The sequence below is a fragment of the Lemur catta genome, chromosome 1, assembly GCF_020740605.2.
Source record: "Lemur catta isolate mLemCat1 chromosome 1, mLemCat1.pri, whole genome shotgun sequence".
Lineage (NCBI taxonomy): Eukaryota > Metazoa > Chordata > Mammalia > Primates > Lemuridae > Lemur > Lemur catta.
Window position 1 is genome coordinate 120439186 of NC_059128.1, and position 24193 is coordinate 120463378.

The 24193-nt window shown below is 56.1% G+C and overlaps 2 protein-coding genes and 1 non-coding gene across 3 annotated transcripts; all 3 read left to right on the forward strand.

The window, feature by feature from the left end:
- Positions 1 to 278: 278 nt before the first annotated feature.
- Positions 279 to 3494, forward strand: RPL18A (ribosomal protein L18a). The gene is made up of 5 exons (XM_045553491.1): positions 279 to 389; positions 1658 to 1837; positions 2259 to 2388; positions 3089 to 3198; positions 3353 to 3494. Exons 1-5 carry the CDS (start codon positions 372 to 374, stop codon positions 3443 to 3445), a joined length of 531 nt encoding a protein of 176 aa, XP_045409447.1. The 5' UTR covers positions 279 to 371; the 3' UTR covers positions 3446 to 3494.
- On the forward strand, positions 2781 to 2913 carry LOC123630854. Its single transcript, XR_006732795.1, has one exon. It is a non-coding gene; the product is annotated as a small nucleolar RNA SNORA68 (small nucleolar RNA).
- A 5178-nt stretch (positions 3495 to 8672) lies between the features above and the next one.
- SLC5A5 (solute carrier family 5 member 5) lies at positions 8673 to 20363 on the forward strand. The gene is made up of 15 exons (XM_045553505.1): positions 8673 to 9350; positions 10141 to 10206; positions 10586 to 10637; positions 10740 to 10807; positions 11614 to 11768; positions 12252 to 12392; positions 12488 to 12617; positions 13491 to 13579; positions 14269 to 14381; positions 14458 to 14528; positions 14948 to 15034; positions 15116 to 15306; positions 17196 to 17320; positions 18006 to 18121; positions 19176 to 20363. The coding sequence occupies exons 1-15, from the start codon at positions 8994 to 8996 to the stop codon at positions 19335 to 19337; spliced, it is 1923 nt and encodes a 640-aa protein (XP_045409461.1). The 5' UTR covers positions 8673 to 8993; the 3' UTR covers positions 19338 to 20363.
- The last annotated feature ends 3830 nt before the right edge of the window (positions 20364 to 24193 follow it).

A 24193-nucleotide genomic window follows, 5' to 3' on the forward strand; every position in this document is an offset into this window, starting at 1 on the left:
CCCAGGTAGAGTTCAAGGCTTAGGCATCCCGGGGAAGAGCAAGGCTTGAATCTGTCACCTAGACCAGCGGGGTGCCTACAATTCCCGGCGTGCCCTGCGTGCCCACGCTGCATTACTGCCGCGGTGGAAGAGGTGGAGCTAGCCTCTCTGCCTTCTGGGAAATGTAGTCTTGCCGTGAAGCGAGGCAGGGCTGTGCGTGATAGGCGGACCCGGAGCCAGTAAAGAAGCTGATCTCCTTGAGTGCAACTCCAAGAAGCCAATGGACGCGTAGATCTGAGAGGGCGGGACTTCCGGCAGTGAAGTCGTGGGGAGAGGCTGCGCGAAGAAAGGAACTTCTTTTTGTGGGTGGCGGAAAGCTTGGAGAGAGCGCCATGAAGGCCTCTGGCACAGTAAGGCGCGGGCGATGGGGCTGCGGGCTAGGGGACGGGGCGCGGGCCGCATCGGGGACCTGGGGAGGTGGTGTGGGTCGGGTCGATTATGCGCAACCCCTTTTGAGTCTCCTTTGGCCACGCGCCTCCGTCCCCAAGTGCAGCCAACATGGCGGGCGCCGCGTGGGGAGGCCTGTGCGTGGTTTGGTCCGGCTCGCAGATCGCGGAGACCAAGGATGCTGGGTCTCCTTTCCAGTAGAGGGAACAAGTCGCGTAGCATGTTGGCCCGTGCCACGGCAACTCGTAGAGTCGCCAACCCTCAGTTTCCCCATCTGCAAAGCGGACACGTTGGGGGAGCAGTATGGCGTGGCTGTGAAAAGCAGATGAAAATTATGAACAACGAGTTGAAACGAGGAGTGTCGGGCTTATCGCTGTGACATGCACTAGGCAAAATCAGATGATGCTATGGCGCAGACATGAGAAAAACTAGACGAGTGAGCCTATGTACAGATCTCACTGGGAAAGAGGCAGGCTCCCTCATTCCTTTCCTGAATGTGCGGGCTGGAAGCTGTTGGGTCAGGTTCAGAGCGGGAAGTAGGAGCCAAGTCTGTGATAGTTGGGGCTAATTTTCATTGACATTAGTAAAAGCTGACAAATTATTTATGAAAGAAGCTTTTCTTGCCATATGATAGGGCTGGGATTTGGCAACTTTCTCACCTTTTACAGTGAACCTTCTCTGGTCCAAACCTTTGGACTACAGCTGGGAAAACAGGCGGCTGAGGGTTGAATGGCAGCAGTGCAGGGAGCCCAGGGCTGGGGAGGGAGGGGCCTGGAGTCTTGTCCTGGTTCCATCCAGAGTGGGCTGTAAGATGCCAGCCTGCTCGCTGTCTCTGGGCCCCGAGTGAAAGAGGATGATGGTTTGATGTTGTGAGCTGCAGAGTGGCTAACAGGGACTGCAGAGCAGTTCAGGATTGCAGCAGGGAGAAAGGCTGTGGTGTAGGATTTAGCTTTCCTGGCCTGAAGCTCTTAGCCAGGGCAAAGGACAGGCAGGCATCTCAAGTAATAGTCTCTGAACCCCCTCTCTGCCCTCACTTCACTTTTTGGATAAAGCTCAGGTCAGTGCTGTGACCCACAGTTACCAGAATTCCACTCAGAGGCCCCAGGACTTACCTGCCTCCTCGATTTCTTGAATCCTGTCATCACTGGGCTTGGGAAAGGGAGCAGGGGATCTCCCCTTTGCTTCTGGGGGTTCTGGGTGCTGACCCTACCTCACTCCCATTTCCTTTCAGCTGCGAGAGTACAAAGTAGTGGGGCGCTGCTTGCCTACCCCCAAATGCCAGACTCCACCCCTTTACCGCATGCGGATCTTTGCACCTAACCATGTTGTCGCAAAGTCCCGCTTTTGGTACTTTGTATCTCAGCTAAAGAAGATGAAGAAATCTTCAGGAGAAATTGTCTACTGTGGGCAGGTATGGAGTGGATTCACACCTTCTTATGGGGCATCATGCCCCACAGAGCCCTGGGCCATGTTCATGTTTAGGCCACAGGACTAGACCCGCGCCTCTGTGTCATTGTCCTGATTAGAAAGCCTGGGACCCAGGGAGGGGGGTCGCTGGCATCCTCCCCGGGCTGCATCTATAAAAGGGGCAGAGGTGCTATCACCTGGTCACTGGGTAGCAGCAAGTCTGAGGAGAGTTGTTTGGGGAGGAGTCTGGAGCTCTGCCTGCACTGCTCAGGGGAATTCCCTCACATCGCAGGTTACCTGAGGGTGCCTGAAGGTGCGGGCACCAGGGAACTAAGGCGCAACAGTCCTGGTCCCCAAGGAGGCCTGGGGGCTGGGGCGAGACCTGTTTGTTGCTTTTGTCTCATCCTGCGTCCTCTTCCTGGCAGGTGTTTGAGAAATCCCCCCTCCGCGTGAAGAACTTTGGCATCTGGCTTCGCTATGACTCCCGCAGCGGGACCCACAACATGTACCGGGAGTACCGGGACCTGACCACTGCGGGTGCTGTCACCCAGTGCTGTAAGCTGCTAGGCCCCGCCTCCCACAGTTAGACTCCCCCCGGCCCCCTCAGACTGAGGCAGGGCAAATGCCAGAGGCTCCCGGGTGGCAGGGCATTTGCTTGGATGGCAGGAAGAGTAGAGGATGCTCCATGCACCAGATGTGCTTTTCTCTGGAGCCAGGCAGCAGTGCATCTAGGGACTCCGAGGGAACCTTGACCAGGCTGGGTCATGCATCACATCTGTTATACTTTCCTCTTTTGGGTCTGCCTCTCCAGGCTGCACATCGCAACTGCTTTTGGGAACCCACTTAAAACCTAGTTCAACCTCTGTCAGTGTTGGGAGCTGGCACCAAGTGTCCCAGCACTAGTAGGAGTTCACCTCCTAGGCCCCTGAGGCACCCACACCTCCCTGCTTGCACCTAAACCCAAGAATCGCTGTTTCTTGTAACAGTGGTTTAAACAGAGGTGCAAACAGCAAGTGGATCTCGTCGCCTTTGGGGAGCTGTGGCTGTGCCCCTCAAAGTGAATTTGGAGGTTCTACATTCCTCATGGCTAGTGCCTGCTGGGACCAGAGCCTGTGGCCACCTAGCCCCCCGGTCAGCCCCAAGCTGGGACTCCCACGCAATTGCTGTGTTTGACCGGACATGCCAGGTCACTGGGCAGGCGCTGCATAGATTTGCCAGCAAACTCGGTCTCCCTGCCCCCTCCCCCTTTCCGCAGACCGGGACATGGGCGCCCGGCACCGTGCCCGGGCCCACTCGATCCAGATCATGAAGGTGGAGGAGATCGCGGCTAGCAAGTGCCGGCGGCCGGCGGTCAAGCAGTTCCACGTGAGTGCCCTGCAGGCCTGGCGGGTGGGGCCCAGGAGGCTGGAAAGAGGCTCCTGCTCCGACGCAGGAACCCTCCGGGGGCAGCCACACCTCAGTGACTCCCCAAGGACAGAGTTAAGAGTCCTCCAACCCCCTCATTCCCCTCTGCTCACAGGACTCCAAGATCAAGTTCCCGCTGCCCCACCGGGTCCTGCGTCGACAGCACAAGCCGCGCTTCACCACCAAGAGGCCCAACACCTTCTTCTAGGTGTGGGGCCTCCCGGGGCTGCTCAAATAAACTCGAGAATGCAAGGGTGCTCTGGCCTGTTTTCTTTGCTGGCTCTGCAGAGCTCTAAAGGGCCCCCTGAGAGGCCAGCCCCCCGGGGTCTCCTCCTGTGTCCTGGGAGAGCCCTCAGTGCACACAAATAAATCCTCAGGATCCTCCAGGAGAGGTTGAGGCCCTGTCCCCTAGCCCCTCCTGTGTGCTCGCCTCCCCCCAAGTCTAGTGGGGGTTGTTAGGCCACCCTGTGCTGCAGGGTGCACTATAGGCCTTAGGGCCCCTAAGTCTGTCCCAGCTGTCTGGTCAGACGCTGGCCTCCAGTGGCTCCCTTCTGACCCTGGGCCCTGGGGAGAATCCTTGGAGAGGGTGGGGTTGAGATTCCCTCCCCACCTGGAACCTGGGGCTGTGATGCCTGAGAATCTCAGAGCAGACACGAGGGGCCACCCTAGAGGGGCGGGGTCTGCTGCACTCGGGCTCTGTGGCCCATTTTGCCAGATTGCAGCCTCTGATGTGGCCCTAATCTTGCCCAAAGAGATCGGGATCTCAGCCAGGGAGTCTGTCTCCAGGAAATTGCCTCAGGCCTGGAAAATTCCAGGCAGGAAGCTAATCCCCTCCCTGGGGTGGCTGCCCTGGTTTGGCCTCTCCACCTGGTGAAGGCTGAAACATTGAAGGGGGAGCCTCAGACCTGGAGACAGGACCTCACAGGCGACCAACACAGCTGGCTCCTTCCCACCTCAGGGCCGTGCACTTGAGTGCTTTGCCCAGAACACTCCACAGATTGTCACTGGGTCGGCCTCACTGAGGTATGTAAGCCACATACCTAGTCACGTGTTTCTGTCTCCCACCAGAGGGCACCACATGTGTCACCCACTGTGTCCCCAGAAGAGGCTCAGTGAACCTTTTGGATAAATGCCTGGGTGGTCAGGACCTGGGAAGGGCATTGATGGGTGACACCTGCCCTCTGTCTGCACCACATGGGGTGACTGAGAAGCTACTGGCCTGAGTTTTGTTGTTACTGAAGCTGGTCAAGTAAAGCAGTGGGACTGGGGTGGGGACAAAGGAGTCTCTGGTTGTGATCAATGAGTCGTAAACGCCACTACTCGGGCCAGCCCTGGACTCAGTGGACACTGCCAGATTTCCTCCGCAGGTGTGCGGGCGTGCCTCCCCACAGCACAGAGATGGAAGCCAAGCACCGAACTAAAACCATTTGTGGTAACCTTGTCTACGGCTTTGCCCAGGGACCGATTGCTCTACTTACTAGACTGTTGGTCTTTTCTTATTGTTTTGTAAGAGCTCTTTACATATGCAGGGCAAAAGCAAAGGGAAAGTCTCAGACAACTCTTCCAGGACATCTTTTGATGTTCCTTAGAGTATACTTGGGTGGAGGGGCATGGCTAAAATTTTTAAAATTTTTGCCTAGTCTCAATCTTGCGTGGCTTCTGGCACAAATTCTGTCAGTTACGGGATTGCTATGTTTAGATGCCACCTAGAAAAGAAAATATTTTCCCAGCCTCCTTTTCAGTTAGGGTTGGCCATGTGGTATTAACAGTAGTGACATGCCATTTCCAAGAAATGCCCACCTGTCTGGCATGTGGGCACGATGGCCAGTGCTCCAGCAGCTGTTTGGGGTTATGAGGGAGGCACAGAAGTGGCAAGGAGGAGCTGGGGTGCCCGACACTGAGGTGGCTTCCCCAGCCCAGGCCTGAGCCTCCCCCTCCACACGGTCAGGAAATAGGAGTCTTGTTCAGGCCGTAATCTGAGGCTGGGCCGTCAGGTGTGACTGCCTTGAGCTGGCCCGCCCTGCTGCCCTGAACCTTAGTGTCTTCTGTATAAAGTGAGGGAGGCATCAGATGAGTTAGAGGCCAGGGGTGCGGGGGAGGTGAGGGGGCAGGCCAGAGCCCCGCCATCCATCCATCTGTCCATTTGCCCACCACCCGCCCATCCACCCAGGTAAATTTCCACCATCTGTTTGTCATCCATCCCTGTCAGTTCTGCAGCCGTCTGTCCATCTAACCCTGCATGGTCACCCATCCACCCCCAGCAGTCCATCTCCCTCCGTCCACAATCCCGTTGTTGAGCCTCAGTCATCCTCGAGCCCTTGTGTCATGCAGGGGCCTGTGTGTTAATGCCAGCCAGGGAGCCTGGCGGGACAGACAGACCCTGGTCCTTGGGAGGAGGCCCAAGCAGCTGAGCCCTATTGGGAAGGCAGAGGTGCGGGACCAGCCAGCGCAAGGGCCAGCAGGGGAATGGGCTCTTCCTTGTGGCCGGGGAGGGCCTGGAGTGCCGGCAGGCTCCCTAGACAGCAGTGCTACCGGTGCTCACCCAGGAGCCCCACCACCTCTTCAGGTGCTGAGACCCTCTAGGTCCTGTTCTTGCACAGGGCTGGGAGATCTAGGGGAGAGACACCCACCCTGCACCCCCAGCCCAGTGCCATGGCCAGCAGGACATGACAAGTGGCGGCCCTAGGAGACTGCAGACCCAGATCATGAAACCAAGAGAGACTCAGAATCGTGGAGCCCTCAGTCCTTAGAATTATGGAACCTTACAGGCAATAACAGCAAGTACAAAGAGTTTGCGTAATGGACTGTGGAGTCCAAGTTCAAGGACAACCTGCATGTCCTTGAAGACTCCCAATGAACTGGGTCCAAATACTGCTGTGGCGGTTGTTGTCACTCCCTAGTTCACAGATTTGGTGTCCAGAGATGGACAGGGCCACCCTCCCGGTCCTGCTGGAACCAGAGCAGCTCACAACCTGTCACCCCTGACCCCTGCCCTGTCTCGGGGCGGGGGAGGGGGAGCCAAGGGAGCCCTGGGGGGCCCTGGCAGCAGTTGGGGTGGGGCAGCGCCCCTTCCTGTACCTTCTCACACTGGCCCTTAGCTGTCTCCTGGGCTCCTCCTGCCCTCTCCAATGACAGGAATCACAGAGTCTTGGAAGGTGTGACCTGGCTTCTCCCCACCTTCCCCTCCCCCCTGGGCAGGAGATGGTCCTGCCCACCCCACAGGGCTCCCTACTCAGGGTGGCCTCTGGAATTCCAGAACACATTCCAAACCCACCCAGCAGCCCCACCTGGCATATGGCTGGTTTTTCAGAACCTAGAAATCTTCCCGGGCTCTTCACTTGCTCCACACTCTCCTGTGGCTGCCCAGTGCCCTCAGAATAAACTCACACCCCTCACCCAGGCCCAAGAGATGCCCTATGATGTCATCCCTCATTCACTCTGCTTCAGCTGCCCAGGCTTCTTGGCTGGTCCTCAAACTCACTCCTTCCCACCTCAGGGCCTTTGCACTGGTGGTCCCCTGCCTAGAGCACCCTTCCACCAGCTCTGTCCATGTCCAGCTCCTTCTCTGCCTGCAGGTCTCCACTCACCCAGAGGCCCCACAGAAAGTCACCCCCAAGCCATCTCCCTGTCTTACCATCTTCCAGCCTCAGCCTCCTGAGTAGCTGGGACTACAAGCACGTGCCACCATGCCCAGCTAATTTTTTGTATATATATATATATGTTTAGTTGTCCATATAATTTCTTTCTATTTTTAGTAGAGACAGGGTCTCACTCTTGCTCAGGCTGGTCTTGAACTCCTGAGCTCAAATGATCCACCCGCCTCGGCCTCCCAGAGTACTAGGATTACAGGCGTGAGCCACCGCACCCGACCTACCATTGCCTTCTGAAATAAGTATTTGTCTCCTGGCTCAGCCGAAATCCATCCTGACCTTGCTATGTTGCTGTGTCCCAGCACCTAACAGAGGCCCCTGCACACAGTAGGTGCTCGATGAATGGGCATCTCAGCCCAGGCCTCTGCCTGCAGCCCAGACCCTCCACGGTGGGGGTATCGTATCCTAGAACCTCCCAGGAGAGACAGGTTCATTTCCATGTATTTGCATCAATTTGCATATATCTGTATTGGTTTGCATAGCTTTGCTAAAAAGGGGTCCCGTCTGGATCTTCCCTTCCCCACCTAAGGTGGACGAAGGAAGAGCTTCTGGCACAGACAGAGGGTATGGGCCCCCAGTGTCACAGACCCAGAGGGAGGCATAGGACAGCCCTGCACAGCCGGAGAGGAAACAAGAGGACTGTCCCACGGGTTATCTGGGGACACGTGGGAGGACGCTGGACCCAGCTGGGGTGGCAAGTGCAGACCAGAGGAAGCCACCAAGGAGTGGCAGAAGCTGGAGAGAAGGGCTCTTCCTGCTTTTTCATTCAGCCCAGAGGACTCGGGCTCCGCCAGCCTGCAGCGGCAGGGGAAACCAGGCTTGGAGGTGCGTGACCACCTGGGATGGAGGCCTGGAACCTCCAGATGCCAAAGGCTCCCTGGGGCCAACAGAGAAGGGCCCCAAGATGACAGTTACTGAGTCCCGTGGTTGCATCCCCACGCCCCTGACCTTGGTGTCCTCATCTGTGCCACAAGGACACCCTGGACCCTGCCTCTCTGGCTAGTAATTGTCTCCATGTATTTGGGTTCATAGCCACTGATAACACCCCCACAATCTCCATTTGCCACCAGCGCCTGCCACGGGGTGACTCTTGGCACATGTTTGCCGAGGGAAGCGAGGAACGAATGAATGAGGTGCCTGCCATGTGCCAGGCTTGTGTTACCAGGTTCAGTCTATCATCTGAGGCAGTGGCTGGTTTATCCCCACTTACAGACGAGGAAACTGAGGCCTAGAGAGACGCAGAGCCTTCCTCAAGTATGCGCCCACTCGGGAATCTAGCCTGGTCTCCCACCCAGCTTAGCCCAAGGGCAGGGCTTGGTGATGTGCGCCCCTTAAGGCTTTAGGTCCAGGTGCCAGTTGTGGGAGGTGCTAAAGTTGAGCAAGTTTTCCTACAGGACCCCCCAAACCCTGAAAGCGAACCCCAGTCCTGTGGGAGAGTGAGCTCCCCAAAATTTGGGGTATTCTAGCACAGCAGGGCTTTGAATGCTGAAAGAGGCTGTGTGGCCTTGGGCAAGTGGCATGCCCTTCCTCTCTGAGCCTCAGTTTCCCCACCTGCCAACAGTTGATAGTGACAGCCTTGCTCAGGGGAAAGTGCCACACGAAGCACACAGGTGTGTGTGGAAGGGGCATTGGGGAGGACTCCCCAGCCCTACTGCCTGCAGCCACCCCTGGTGGCCTGCCCGGTCAATCCCAGTCCCGGGCGGAAAGGGTGTGACTCCTCCCCCACCACAGGTCTGGGGGCGGAGCCGCCGTGACCCGGAGCCCAGTAAATCTGCAGCCCACAACCGCAAGCTGCCCCTTTAAGCCCCACCGCGACCTCCAGCCCGGTGCCCGGGAAGAGGGACAGACGCCCGCTGCACTAGGCATCGGACCCCGAGTGAGGCGAGGTGGACGCACAGACGGAGACGAGGGACAGGGAGGCGGACAGCGACAGCAAGGACCTACAGATCCCTTGCCCAGGGAGCCCACTCAGGGCCTCCCATCCCAGGGCGCGACAGGCGTGCGTCCCCCGCAGTGGCCGAGCATCCTGCCACTGCCCGTGCCGTCCCGACGCCCCCGCCGCTGCCAGCTCCCCCCGGTGGGCGCGCGGGCGCCACACCTGCCCGCATGGAGGCCGTCGAGGCAGGGGCGCGGGCCACCTTCGGAGCCTGGGACTACGCGGTCTTCGCGCTCATGCTGCTGGTGTCCACCGGCATCGGGCTGTGGGTCGGGCTGGCTCGCGGCGGGCAGCGGAGCGCTGAGGACTTCTTCACCGGGGGCCGGCGCCTGACGGCCCTGCCCGTGGGCCTGTCGCTGGCAGCCAGCTTCATGTCCGCGGTGCAGGTGCTGGGCGTGCCCGCCGAGGCCTACCGCTACGGCCTCAAGTTCCTCTGGATGTGCCTGGGCCAGCTGCTCAACTCCCTGCTAACCGCCGCGCTCTTCCTGCCGGTCTTCTACCGCCTGGGCCTCACCAGCACCTACGAGGTACCGGCAGAGGCCGCGGGCGGGACTCATGTGACCCGCTGGGACCCTGGCGGGAGGGGGAGGCCCCGGGGCTTTGAGCCTCTGTGCAGGGGCACGCAGACGGCTCCGCGGTGCCTTAGTAGGGAGCCCCCAGGCAGACAGGTGGAGAGGGTTCCGGGAAGAGGCCCCAGGCGTGGGTAAGGGGCAGGAAGGAGGAAGAGTGGAGCCCGCGTCCTGGCTCTGGGTGGAAGTGCGCGGGGGGCGGGGCGGCCCGACCAGGTGTGTACTTAGGAATGGACAGTCACACACCCGTCCCCAACATGCCCAGGCCTGCGCACCCTCTGGCGGGGGTTCCAGAGCTGGCTTCTCCGTTTTCTCCTACCTGGGGCAAGGGGGCGTGCCCCTCTCTTCGGGTTTCCCAACGGTCCAAGTGGGCCAATTACAGGACCTCCCTCCAGCCAGAGGGTAGAGCGATTAAAATCGGGACCTGTATTCAGTAGGCGGCTAATGCCATTAGCCTTGGGCTCTGTCTGTATTGCCTGCTTGCAAGCACGTCGGTGTACGCGGAGCAGAGGCTGTTCCAGGAGCCTGGGCCGGTTGGAAGCGAACGAGTGACAGGGCACGTGTACACGCATGGGTCGGTCATCTAGGGCATACGCCGCGTGCACAGGCACGGGGATCGCTCGTGTGCACAGGTGCGGCGAGCGCAGGCGGAGGTGCAGCAGCCAAGAGAGCAGTTGAGGGACCCCAGAGGCCTCGCCCAGGGTAGGGCCTGCCCAGGTGACCGCGAGCCGTCGGCTCTTCGTTGCAGTACCTAGAGCTGCGCTTCAGCCGCGCCGTGCGGCTCTGCGGGACGCTGCAGTACCTGGTGGCCACGGTGAATGGCCTCTGCCCTGCTGTCGCCCAGTGCACAGGGCCCCGCCCACAGCCCGCCCCATCCCTTGGGGCCCCGCCCACATACCCGCCCCTTCCATCAGAGCCCCGCCCATATGCCCGCCCACATCCTTCAGGGCCCCGCCCCTATCCAACGCGGACCTGCCGGGGGTGGGGGGCCCACACATACGTGTTCTGATTCCCTTCCCTCCCGCACACCCCATCTGCCCATCTGACCTGACCCCGCCCCCACGGCACGACCCAGCCTGCGCGCCCCGCCCACCTGCCGGGACCACCCCTCTCTAGCTCCTTTGCAATCCCCAACTCGCCCGGGCGCGCTCCCCACCCCGTCCAGCCTCACGCGACCCACCCTCCATCTGCAGACGCTCTACACCGGCATCGTGATCTACGCACCCGCGCTCATCCTGAACCAAGGTTGACCCTGGGGGGTCTGGGGAGGGTTCCGGGAGGGGACAAGGAGAGGGCCGAGGGCCTAAGACGGTGGGGACTAAGTTTGAGCCCCGCCCTTTTGCACAGTGACCGGGCTGGACATCTGGGCGTCGCTCCTGTCCACTGGGATTATCTGCACCTTCTACACGGCTGTGGTGAGGGGCCCCGAGAACCCACCTCACGCACGCAGGGACTGCAGGCCCCCTGGGTCCCTTGTGGGGAGACTCTGGGACGGCCGGTTCACTCTCTGCTCCTCTTCTCCCGAGGAAGCCCCTGTCCCAGGTGGGACTCAGTTTCCTCATCTTTATAATGAAAGGTGATCTGAAAGGCTTATTGCCCAGAGTCTCAAGATCACCCAACTTCGGGCATGGCTAGATCCAGGAGCTCCAACAGTGTGCCCTGGGTCGTCTCCCTCCTCCCTGAGCTCCATCAGCTCCAGGCTTCCACATCTTCTGGCTTCCTGCCCACCAGAGACTGGGCTCCCGTTTCAGCACTGGGCTGGCCAATGCCCCATGTCCAGGTCACAGCAGCTTGCGGGGCTGAGATGCTCTGTTGGCTGTTTCTGGAGTGGCTACTTGTGGGGTCAGCCTTGCCTGAATGAGGGAGGAAGGGGCTTCCCCAAAGAAAATTCGGGGTGCCATGGGAAGGCAAAGGCATGGAGGGCCCATGGGTAGAAACAGCAACTAATGATCATAGTCGCTGTAGTGGTAATAATAGTAACGGCAGTAATGATTCACTGAGCACGTGCATGTGCCAGGTGCTGTTCCAAATCTTTTTTCACTTATTAACTTGTTTAATTCTCACAACACCACCATGAGAAAGTACTATGATTAACCCCATTTTACAGATGAGGAAACAGAGGCAGAGACAGGTGTCGTTCCCAGCCACAGCTGGAGGCCAGGCTGGGTTAGCCACAGCCAGGTCCCCCATCTGACCCCCCCACCTCTGTCCTATCTCTCAGGGTGGCATGAAGGCCGTGGTTTGGACTGATGTGTTCCAGGTCGTGGTGATGCTGTCGGGCTTCTGGGTGGTCCTGGCCCGCGGTGCCGTGCTAGTGGGTGGGCCCCGGCACGTGCTCCAGTTTGCCCAGAACCACTCCCGCATCAACCTGATGGAGTGAGTGACAATGTGGAGGGACACTGTGGAAGTATGGAGCAGGACTCCCTTCGTGCCACGGGGAAAGCCAGCTAATGCCTCCTGCTCCAGGAAGCCCTCCCTGCTCCACTCCCCAGACTCTCCTGGCTCCCTCTCTCTGTGCCCCCTTAGACTTCTCTAGCCCTCATCCCTCCATTGGGCCCAGGCCTGACCCTGGGGTCAGAGAGGTGGGTTTGTGTCCACCTCTGCCCACCCCCCATCCCAGACTGGGGACTGAAGCTTCTCTGAGGTCCCAGCTGGGAAAAAGAAAGAATCGTTTTAGAATGCATACATAGATGAACAAATAAGTGAATTTTCAATCTGGCAAACTCCTACACATACTTCAAAACCCACTCCAAATATCCCCTTAAGGTCCATATGGTACAGAATGGCTATCTGGGGCCCTTGAGAGAGTGAAGTCAAGGTGACATCACCACATGGCTGACTTTCCCTGTCCCCACCCAGCTTTGACCCTGACCCGAGGAGCCGATATACATTCTGGACACTTGTGGTAGGCGGCACTTTGCTGTGGCTCTCGATGTACGGTGTGAACCAGGCACAGGTGCAGCGCTATGTGGCCTGCCGCACAGAGAGGCAGGCCAAGCTGTGAGTGTATGGGGACGATGTGGGGGCTTCTGGGACATGTTGCCCCCCCCCAGCCTGAAGCTGCCCCCTCAGCCTGAGGCTGACCCTCCCTCCAGGGCCCTGCTCATCAACCAGTTGGGCCTGTTCCTGATCGTGTCCAGCGCTGCCGTCTGCGGCATCATCATGTTTGTATTCTACAGTGGCTGTGACCCTCTCCTCACAGGGCGCATCTCCGCCCCAGACCAGGTGAGTCCCACCCAGGCTCCCGTACCCACACCCCAGCCTCAGAGGATGGGGTGGAAGAGCATTCCTAGCAGAGGGAACAGCCTGTGCAATGGCCCAGAGGCAAGAGAGAGCTCAGAGGAGGATCTGGGGAGAGTGGGGCAATGAGTCTGGGAGGCAATGGGCAGCCAGTGGGGATGTGAGCAGGAGAGAGGCACATTCAGATCTGGAGTCACAGAGACCCCCTGGGAGACATCAAAGAGAAGATGGAACTGTGGTGCAACATGAAATGATGATGTCCATAATAATAATAATGGCCAGCTCCCATGTCCCAAGTGCCTCCTCTGTGTCTCATGTTGTTCCCTTCACAGTTTTCCCATCAAATCCTCCAAAGTGCACTGAAGCCAATGCTGTCACAGCTCCCACTTTACAGATGAGGAAACTGAGGCTTAGGGGAGAAGCAGCTGCCTGAGATCAGTGGGCAAGTCAGGCGCAGGGCTGGGGCCAGGACCCAGGCCCAGGTCGTGTCACAGCTGGAGTTCTGTCCATGGGGTTCAGAGTCAGCGGGGCTGTGAGGCCATCCCACCGGCCGTCCCCCCTGGGGTCAGGTCCGGGACTGCCTGACTGTGCAACCTCAGGTAGGGGCTGTACCTCCCTGCCTCACCGTCCTCATCAGTAAAGTGGAGGTGACACGGGGTCCTCCCTCACTGGATCCCAGGGTGCAGCACACAGCCCAGTGACAGTCCTTGGATCCACATTGTGGATCAACAAACCCACCTTCAGTGTCCCCCAGGGAGGCCTGTCTGTGCCGGGTGCTGGGGACATGCATGGGCAGCACAGACAGAAGCCCCTGCCTGGGGAGCTGCTGTCCTCGGGCTGACCTCCATCTCCCCCCAGTACATGCCCCTGCTGGTACTGGACATTTTTGACGGCCTGCCTGGAGTGCCCGGGCTCTTCCTGGCCTGTGCCTACAGCGGCACCCTCAGGTAAGCAGTCCTGCTCACCCACCCAGCCTTATCTGAACTCCTTGGGGCCTCCTGGGTCCCTACTTGGGGCCTTGCCTGAGGACTGGAATGTTCTGGACTTGTCCCCCATTCACAGTCCCTAGTGGGCAGCTCAGGTGGGCTCCAGCAGAAGGCACACTCTGGGCACAGGGACCCCAGCGGTGGGGTGTCACCCTGTTACCTGGCAGGGCCACACCTCACTCTCTTCTCTTCCTCCCCAAAACAAATGCTTACCGAGCAGAGCATCTGCCGTGGGGTGGGTACTTCTGTTCTAAATCCTGGGGCACAGCCGCGACCACGTGGTCCCCTACTCCTGCCCTCCAGGGCCGCATTCTGGGAGTTTCAAGTCTTCTGGGACTTCTAGTCACATGCCCTCACTCTCCCCTTTGCAAGTCTCCTGCTGTGACTGGGGTCCCATTTGGCACTTCCCTCTGTAACCAGAACTTGCCTGTCTGTCTTGGCTGCCCTTGGCCACAGGTGTCCTTAGTCCAGGGGGGATGTCTCAGGTTCCAGGTCAGGGAGTAGGTGGACATCTCCTCTACTCCTGGGGGACTTGGTGACCACCACCTCTGTCCTTGGGCTGAGTGGAGTCACGGCAGGCCCTAGAAGGGGTGTGCCAGTCTCCCTGTGTGTCCTGAGGACCCTCCCTTGTTTTGCTCCCCACCCCCCAGCACAGCATCCACTAGCATCAATGCCATGGCTGCTGTCACCATAGAAGACCTCATCAAACCACGGCTGCCAAACCTGGCACGCAGGAAACTCGTGATTGTCTCCAAGGGGCTCTGTGAGTTGAGGGGAGACCCGGGTGGGAGGCCAGGGCAGCGTGTCCCCATTGACTTTGCCACCTCCATCCGCTACAGCAATCTTCTATGGCTCGGCCTGTCTCACCGTGGCGGCTTTGTCCTCGCTGCTGGGGGGAGGCGTCCTCCAGGTGAGCCCCTACCTCGCTGGGGTCTCCCCAAGAGGTGGGGTCTTGTTCTCATTGAACCGAGGCTCAGAGAGGGTCACACATGTCGGTGGCAGAACTGGGTTCACTCTAACTCCTGAGGCCGGGCATTTCCTACAGCCACCTGGCCTGGGACAGGGACGTGGAAGGTGCAGGCGGCGGCGGCGGCCTGGAGGCAGAAAGGGTCTCCCTGGCTTGGGGGTCGGGGCACAACCGTCAGAGGATCAGAATTAGCAGGGGAGAGAGGCAGGAACAGAGAGTCCCCTCCTCTTTGAGGAAACTGAGGTATGGAAGCGTCTCAAGGCCCGTAGTGGAATTTCTCAGGTCTTGCTTTCCCAGCGGGTACACTGAAACCTGGAGGGGTGGGGCGACTGCCCTCAGCCCCACCCCCACGACTCTCCCAGGGCTCCTTCACGGTCATGGGTGTCATCAGCGGCCCGCTCCTGGGAGCCTTTGTCCTGGGAATGTTCTTGCCCGCGTGCAACACGCCGGTGAGCGGGCCGGGCGGGGCGAGGGGTGGGGCGAGGGGCGGGGCCAGGCCGCTCCTCCCCTGACGCCGGTTCCGCCCCCAGGGCGTCCTCTCTGGGCTGGGAGCGGGCCTGGCCCTGTCCCTGTGGGTGTCCGTGGGGGCCACGCTGTACCCGCCCAGCGGACAGACCACGGGGGTCCTGACGTCATCCGCCGTCCGCTGCGCGGCTCCCTCGGCCAATGCCTCGGGCCTCCCGGACCCACGGCTCCTTGCTGCCCACGCCTCCAGCAGCAGGTGACAGGCCGGTGGCGGGAGGGTGTGGTCAGGCCCGGCCCCTGACCCTGAGCTCTGTCTGAGAAGGAGCCTGGCTACGAAAGCGCATTCCTGGCTGTGGGAAGGGCGAGTGCGAAGGCCCTGGGGCCAGACTCAGTTTAGAAAGGTCCAGCCACTCTGAGGTCCAGGAGGATTTAATGGGACAAGGGAGGGGTAGGCGACACGGTGAAGAGAGAGGAATTTAATTTGATCCTGTTTTTTTTATTGAGATGTAATTCACATACCATAAAATTAACTATTGAAAAGTGACTTTTAGGCTGGGTGAAGTGGCTCACGTCTGTAATGCGAGCACTTTGGGAGGCTGAGGTGGGGGGATCACTTGAGGCCAGGAGTTCAAGACCACCAGCCTAGGCAATACAGAGAGGCAGCAGTCTCTACAAAAAAATACAAAAATTAGCCGGGCGTGGTGGTGCGTGCCTGTAGTCCCAGCTACTCGGGAGGCTGAGGCAGGAGGATTGCTTGAGCCCAGGAGTTTGAGGTTGCAGTGAGCTATGATGACACTGCTGCACTCCAGCCTGGGCCATAGAGTTAGACTCGTCTCAAAAAATAAAACGAAATAAAATAAAGTGGCTTTTAGCATAGTCACAAGATTTGTGCAACCGTCACCACTATAACTCAACGATATCACCCCAAGAGGAAGCTGCGTCCCCATTAGCCGTCACCCCCCACTTCCCCTCCCCCAGCCCCTGGCAGCCACTAATCCACTTTCCGTCTCTATGGATTTGCCTGTTCTGGACATTTCATATAAATGGAGTCGTATAATATGTGACCTGTTTTGTCTCAGCATCATGTTTTCAAGGTTTGTTATGCACGTGGTAGCAGGTGTCAGTGCTGCATCCCTTTTTATGGCTGAAAAATATTCTGTTGCATGGATGGGCCGCACTGTGTTTATCCACGCACCAGCTGACGGGCATCTGCATTATTTCCACTCTTCAGCTATTGTGAATAGTGCTGGAAGCCCGTGCACAAGTTTGGTGTGGACACGTTTTAATTTCTGCTGGCACTTACCTGGGAGTGGCATTGCTGGGTCACATGGTCATTCTGTGTTTAACTTTTTGAGGACCTGCCAGACCGTTTTCCACACTGGCTGCACCGTTCTACATTCCCACCAGCAGTGCACAAGGCTTCCAGCTCTGCCACGCCCTCACCAAGGCTTGTTACCCTCTGTGCTGGTGGCTGGGAAGTGGTATCTCATTGTCATTTGGATTCGCATTTCCCTGATGACTGACGATGTGCTTATTGGCCATTTGTATATCTTTTTTGGAGAAATGTCTATTCAAACCCTTTGCCCATTTTTTATTTGGGTCATTTGTCCTTTTTTCTTCTTTCTTTCTTTCTTTCTTTTTTTTACTTTTTCTTCTTTCTCCACAACAGGTGTAGATGAGAATGGATCATTTGTCTTTTTGTTGTTGAGTTCTAATTTACATATTTTTATATCTTTGTATATTCTCTTTTGGTGTCATAGCTAAGAAACTATTAATAGCCTAATCCATGCTCATGAATTTGGCAATAATCCACTCACACCTATGTTTTCTTCTGAGAGTTTAATTTGGTTTGATTCCGAGGGCAATAGGGAGCCACAGAGGGTGACAGGCAGTGGCCAGAGGTGATCTGAGTTACCTTTTAGTAAAGCTCCCTCCGCCCGTGTGTGGGGAATGCCGGGAACTGGGGGAGGGAGCGGGAGGAAGGGAGAGCTGGCTGCAGCTCGCGTCTGGGTGTGCAGTTATGGGGGGCTGGGCTGGACCGTGACAGAGGGGACGGAACGAAGTGGGTAGCTTGAGAGTGGCTTTTGAACATAGACAGGAGGTGAAGGAGAAAGCCCATCTCACGCCCACCTCGCCCACCCCCAGCTCAGGAATGGACCCCAGCGGACCTGCCTTAGCTGACAGCTTCTACGCCATTTCCTACCTCTACTACGGAGCCCTGGGCACGCTGACCACCGTGCTGTGCGGAGCCCTGGTCAGCTGTCTGACAGGTAAGCAGGCCACGTGCCCTCCTCAGAGGCCACCTGCTCCACCTCCCTGCCTCAAGGAGCCACCAGGCAGGGAGGAAGGACGCTCCCATCAGCCAAATGGACGCTGCACGCCGGACACATCCGCACCCTTTAAGCAACCTTCACAGCAACCCTGCACCTCACAGAACTTGCCCTGTTTTGCAGAAGCAGAACCTGAGCACACACACACACACACACACACACACCCCCAGCTCCTCTTCCCTGGAAAATTGAGTCCTTCCTAGAGGACATGGGGTGTGGCTGCGAGGCGCTATCCCTGGTGCTGAAATACCCTCTCCTGGAGGGCACGGCCATTCCGCGCCCCTCCGGGAATTCTGAGCCCCACAGAGAAGCGGAAAGAGACCAGGAGAAATCAGTAGTGATAACAGCACCTGTTCCCACTTCCTGTGTCTCCGACTTGACGCTGATCAACCAGGCCTTAATCAAGCCCTCCTCCAGGCCGGCGCAGTGCTGGGTATTGAGGACGCAGCAGGGAATGGAAGCATCTCTCACAGCTGCTCACTGTGCCGCGGAGGGTTGCTGTCAGAAGTGGCACTGGACCCCATCAAACCCCGTCGCCCAGGGCTCTCCTTTCTCCTCCCCAGGGCCAGGTCTCCGGCCCCCGCGGCCCCTTCACTCAATGCCCCCCCTTTGTCCTGCCTCTCAGGCCCCACCAAGCGCAGCGCCCTGGGCCCCGGCTTGTTGTGGTGGGACCTCGCACGGCACACGGCGTCAGTGGCCCCCAAGGAGGAAGTGGCCATCCTGGATGACAGCTTGGTGAAGGTCAGTCTCAGGCCGGGTTCCCAGAGCAAGAGGCAGGGGAGTGGCTTTGGGGCATGCCCATAACTCTGGAAGGACTGGAGGTATCACTGTCTGTCCCTGCCTCTCATGGCCTCCCGTGGAAAGGCTCCCTGGGGAACTGAGTTGTCCTTAATTGGTTTTATTATCGCCTTTTACAAGGAATGAGCTGTTCATTCCTGTGGTATCTGTTTTTACAGTTACTTCCCATCCTTGGCAGGTGAAACTGGTTTGCCGTTAGAATATTGACCTCAAGTCTCTTCTTAAAATAAAATGACTTCATTCCAAAGTGACTCAACTTAGAGAAAATCTTACATAAGAAACAGCAGAGGGTAGACAGATTTCAGACAAAGTTGCATGGTTGCTCTGTGAATGCCCAGAGTTTGGGAAATGCTGTCCCTGGGGAAACTGATCCCAGGCCTGTCCCTGCTTTGGATTCATCCCTTCATTTACTGAGCACCTGCTGTGTACCCAGCTCTGCTCTGAGCTGGGGTCCGGGCCCACCATCTAGCAGGGGCAGGTGAAAGCTGAAGAGAGAAACAAGGAGGACAATCAAATGGCATGCTTGGAGGGGAGCAACTTTAGCCAGTACAGTCGGGGGCTGCCTCTTGGAAGATTCACTCTGAGAGACAGGGAGCCAGCCGTGGAGAGATCTGGGGGCATGGCAGAGCTGGTGGAAAAGCCCTGGAAAAGCAGGAACAGGCTGGACTTGGGGGGTGGGATTTTGGCTGAAGGGTTTTAAAGCTCCGCCAGCTGCCCTGGGGGAAATACTGTTTTTGAAGGGGAACAGGCAGAGAGAGGAGGGAGGCAGCTAGAGCAGGCATCCGAGCAAGCCTTGATGGCCTGGACTGTGGGTGACACCTGGGTGGAGAAGAGAGGTAAGTGGAGGTTTTGGAGGCAGAGGGGACAGGACTGGCTGATGCACTGGACAAGGGGGTATTGTGTGACTCTGTGCAGGCCCCCGTCCTGTCTGGGACATGAGCTGACACAGAGTGGGGACAGAGTCTCTGATGGGGTCAGTCTATTCCCTTCCCCCCAGGGTGCTGAAGAACTCCCCCCTGGAACCAAGAAGCCCCCTGACTTCCTGCCCACTGATGAGGACCATGTGGTCTTCCTGGGGCAGAGGGAGCTGGAGGAGGCCAGTTCCTGGACCCCCCGCAGTGGATGTGACGGTGACAATCTACAGGAGACAAACCTCTGATGGCAGGGTCAGCCTAGGACTGACCCTCTGGGATGGAACCTCACAGAGAGGCCAATCCCAGGCCATGGGCCAATGGTCTTGGACTCTGATTGGCTGGACTACTTTGTATGCAAAAGAGCTTGGGACTGCTCATTTGCATACAGGAAGTCATTTCATCCTGCCACCTGCTTCTAGCCACCCCTAGCCATAGGTGCTGCATCCCTGCCCGCCTCCCAAACAGGGCTGGATTTTTCTCTGTCTATAATGAAAGATGTTGGAGTCTCCTCTGGACAACATGGGAAACCTCCACATCTGACATCAGGGTCTGAGAAAGACCCTAGCTCTTCCCTGAAACATGTTTAACCTTAGCAAGGATTTTGGAAGTCTTCAGGCCCAATCTCCTGTGCCCCCTTTCACAGGTAGAGAAACTGAGGCCCAGAGAGGGGCAGTGACTTAGTCAAGATCACACAGCAATTCTGACACTCACCATAAGTTGGACACTAGCTCTCTGCCCTCCACTCCTTCTCCATTCTTCTCCATGGGGCAGGGGAGAAGGTGAGTCAGACCCAGTGTGGTCTTCGCTCACACACCTACCATGGCTCCCATTTCTGAGGGGGGCATCCCCTGCTCACCTGGCAGTGGAAGTCCCTGTACTGGGTTGAACCCCAAATTCGTTTCCAACTGCAAACACAGAATGTGCGCTTACTTGGAAAGAGGGTCTTTGTAAGTGTAATTAAATTAAGATGAGACCATACTGGAGTGGGGAGGGCTGTGAATCCAATGACGGGTGTCCTTACAAGAAATGGAGAAGAGAAACAGAGATACGCACAGGTAGGCCAGGCGAAGATGGAGGCAGAGGCTAGAGTGATGCATCTAGGAGCCAAGGAACACCAAGGATTGCCAGCAGCCACCAGAAGCCAGGAGACAGGCATGGGACCGGCTCTTTCTTAGGGCCTTCAGTGGGAGCAGGGCCCTACTGATGACACCTTGATTTCAGACTTGGGGCCTCCAGAACTGTCAGAGAATAAAAGTTTGCTGTTGTATCCACCCAGCCTATGGTGGTTTGTTACAGCAGCCACAGGCGACGCACATGCACCTCCCGACCGACCCCACCTTTCCAGCCCTCAGAGACCTGGACCTGTGCAGGCTGTTTTGATTGGATACCTTTAGATTTGGACTTGAAATTGACCACTGCAGCTTTAAAATCAATGACTAACATGAGAAACAGACTTTCCGTCTGTTGGCGGTCCTCACTCAGAACAGAGCCCAGATCTGGGGTGGCAGAGGCATGAGGCGTAGGGACGGGCTGAAGCTCTCCTGAGTGGGCAGAACAAGCCCATCTCGCTGCTTTTTCGAGGCTCTCCCGTGGTGTTCCTTGTGTCAACAGTTCATTCCTTGGTATTGCCGAGTAGAATTCCATAGTGCGGATGGACCCGCAGTTGTAATCCATAACACCGGTTGAGGGACATTTGGGTTGTTTCCAGCTTTGGCTGTCACAAATAAAGTTGCTAGGGACATTCATGTGCAAGACTTTGTGCTGACATATGCAGAGGTTCCTCAACTTACGATGGGGTCACCCCCGACAAACTCATTGTAAGCTGAAAATATTGTAAGTCAAAAATGCATTTAATACATCTAACCTAACAAACCTAATAGCTTAGCCTAGCCTACCTGAACTGTGCCCAGAGGGCCAGGCGTGGTATCTCAGACCTGTAATCCCAGCACTTTGTCAGGTTGAGGTTTGAGACTAGCCTGGACAACATAGTGAGACCCCATCTCTATCAATAATATAAGAAAAACTAGCTGGATGTGGTGGCCATCGCTTGTGGTCCCAGCTACTTGGGAAGCTGACGTGGGACGATCACTTGAGCTCAGGAGTTGGAGGCTACGGTGAGCTGTGATTGTGCCACTGCACGCCAGCCTGGAAGACAGAGCGAGACTCTGACTCTAAAAACAAAACAAAAAAATATGCCTAGATCATTAGTCTACAGGCTGGGCAAAATTATCTAAAACAAAGCTTATTTTCTAATGACGTGTTGAATATTCTCATATAATTTGTTGAATATCGCACTGAAGTATGGTTTCTGCAGAATTCGTATCACTTTCTCAGCATCATAAGGTTGAAAAATCATTAAGTTGAACCACTGTGAGTCAGGAACTGTCTATACTTTCATTTCTCTTGGAGCAAATATCTAGGCGTGAAATGGCTGGGGTTGTTTCTGGAGTTTCTGTTTTGCTCCATTCGTATATTTTTCTCTCGTTCATTCTTTTCTCTTTGTTTTTCTTTTGAGACAGGGTCTTGCTCTGTCATCCAGACCGGAGTGCAGTGGCGTGGTCAGAGCTCAGCGCAACCTCCCACTCCTCTTGGCTCAGCCTCCTGAGTAGCTTGGACTACAGGCACACACCACCACACCCAGCTAATTTTTTTCTTTTTTTTAGAGAGAGAGTCTCGATATGTTGCCCAGGCTGGTCTTGAACTCCTGGCCTCAAGTGATCCTCACAATTCAGCCTCCCAAAGTGCTGGGATTACAGGTGTGAGCCACCACACCTGGCTTACTGGTGTATCTTTCTATCCTAGGTTTTCTCAAACTTGGCATTACTGGCATTTGGGACCAGATCTTTTTTTTTTTTTTTTTTTTTGAGACAGAGTCTCACACTCTTGCCTGGGCTAGAGTGCTGTGGCGTCAGCCTAGCTCACAGCAACCTCAAACTCCTGGGCTCGAGCAATCCTCCTGCCTCAGCCTCCCGAGTAGCTGGGACTACAAGCATGTACCACCATGCCCGGCTAATTTTTTCTATATATATATATATGTTTTTAGCTGTCCGTAAAATTTCTTTTCTATTTTTAGTAGAGATGGGGTCTCCCTCTTGCTCAGGCTGGTCTCAAACTCCTGAGCTCAAACAATCCGCCCACCTCGGCCTCCCAAAGTGCTAGGATTACAGGTGTGAGCCACTGCGCCCAGCCGGGACCAGATCATTTTTTGTGGTGAGGTCTGTCCTGTGTACTGTAGGATGTTCAGCAGCATCTGTGGCCTCCACCCACCAGATGCCAGTAGCACCACTCCCACCTCTAGCTGTGACAACCCAAACTGTTCCCAGACATTCCTGATGTCCCAGGGGGACAGAATCATTCCTTGTTGAGTGTCAGTATTCTATGCCCAAAAAGAATCAAGAAGGATACAGGTAGGGTTTCTTTTCCCATGGTATATATTTAATTTTTAAAATGATTCATTTTTATAGTCAGAAGAGAAAAACATTTTGAAATGATTGTCATTTACTGAGCATACACTATGTGCCAAGCAGTCTACTTGTGTTAGATGTGTTGATGTTTATTGAGCAGAGACTCGGTAGTACACACTTTTTTGAAGTATACTGATTGATTACTTTTTAATTAATAGACTATTTTTAGGGCAGTTTTAGGTGTACAGTAAAATTAGGTAGAAAGTCCAGAGAGCTCCCATTTCCCCCCCTACCCTCCCCCACCCCCACAGTTTCCTCTGTTATTAGCATCTTTCATTGGATTGGTATATTTGCTACAAATGATGAATGAATAATTGATACACTGTTATTAGCCAAAGTCCACAGTTTACATTAGGGTTCATTCTTTGTGTTGTACCTTCCACCGGCTTTGACAAGTGCACAATGACAGGTATCCACCGTCACGATATCACACAGAAGTTTCACTGCCCTAAAAACCCCGAGTTCCATCTATGTTGGTTTGGTTTTCAGCCACTTCCTCAGTTCTATTCATTTTATTTATTTGTTTATTCTTTTTGATTTTCTATAGATGATCATATTATTTGGTCTCAATTTTTTTTCTTGTCTTATTGCATTGGCCACTGCCTCCACATCAGCATTAAACATTAGCCATGATCTGGGGCATCCCTATGTCACCCTGAAATATGTTTTCCTCTCTTGTTTCACCATCCAGCGTGATGCAGGTGGCTCCTTTCTAATCACCATCTTTGATCAAGCTGATTTCTTCCTATTCCCCATCTACTACTAAGAACTTTTTAAAAAATAGGAAGTGGTTGCTGAATCTTATCCGATGTTTTTCCAGCATGGTGACATGGTGACATGATCATGTGGTATTTTTCTCCTTTCATCTTTCCATTGAATACATGAAGCTTTCAGAGGCTGAGCTTTCCTTGTCTCTTTGGAATAAAACCCTACATGCTACTTGTATGGTGTCTTTTACAGCTCAGCTGTACTCAACTTACTAATATTTATTTAGCATTTTTGCATGCACCAAGGCTCTTGACCTCTTCCTGGCATCTCAGTACCCTGCAGCTGAGCCGGCAGAATCCTGGAATTTTTGCATGAGCTCAACTGGGTAACTTCTGCCCAGCAGCTCCCCAGCCACCCTCCTGGAACTCCCCCTCCTCTGAGGGGCCCTGCTGCCCCCCTCAGCATCCCAGGCGGCACCTTTCTTCCTGCACCTCCTCACCCTCCAGGCCTCATCTGCAGTCCTGCGGACTGTTCTAAATGGCCAGGAGGCAGGGCCCCTCCCCCACCAGGACCACAGGCTTGTCTCTGTCTCCCCTGCTGATCTTGGTATCTGCAGTTTAGGCCAAGATCCAGGCCCTAAATTCCTGTTCATTCTGGTGCAGCAGGGGAGTTGTCAAGATGCCAGGCTGAACAGAGGAAAGGACCAGGAAGGAAACAGGTAAGTTTCCACCAGTCCACCTCCACCTGCCTCCTCCCCAGCCATGAGGCTGTGTCAGCTGCAGATTCAGCTGTTTCCAGGCACACCTGGGGCACGGCAGTGCAAGGATGGAGGATCCTCCAGTCCTTCCGGGAGCCAGGTCACAGACTGGGGCTAGGATTGGGGACTGCCCCCAAACCAGTGGATCCTCAGAAGGTAGCTCACCTCATGC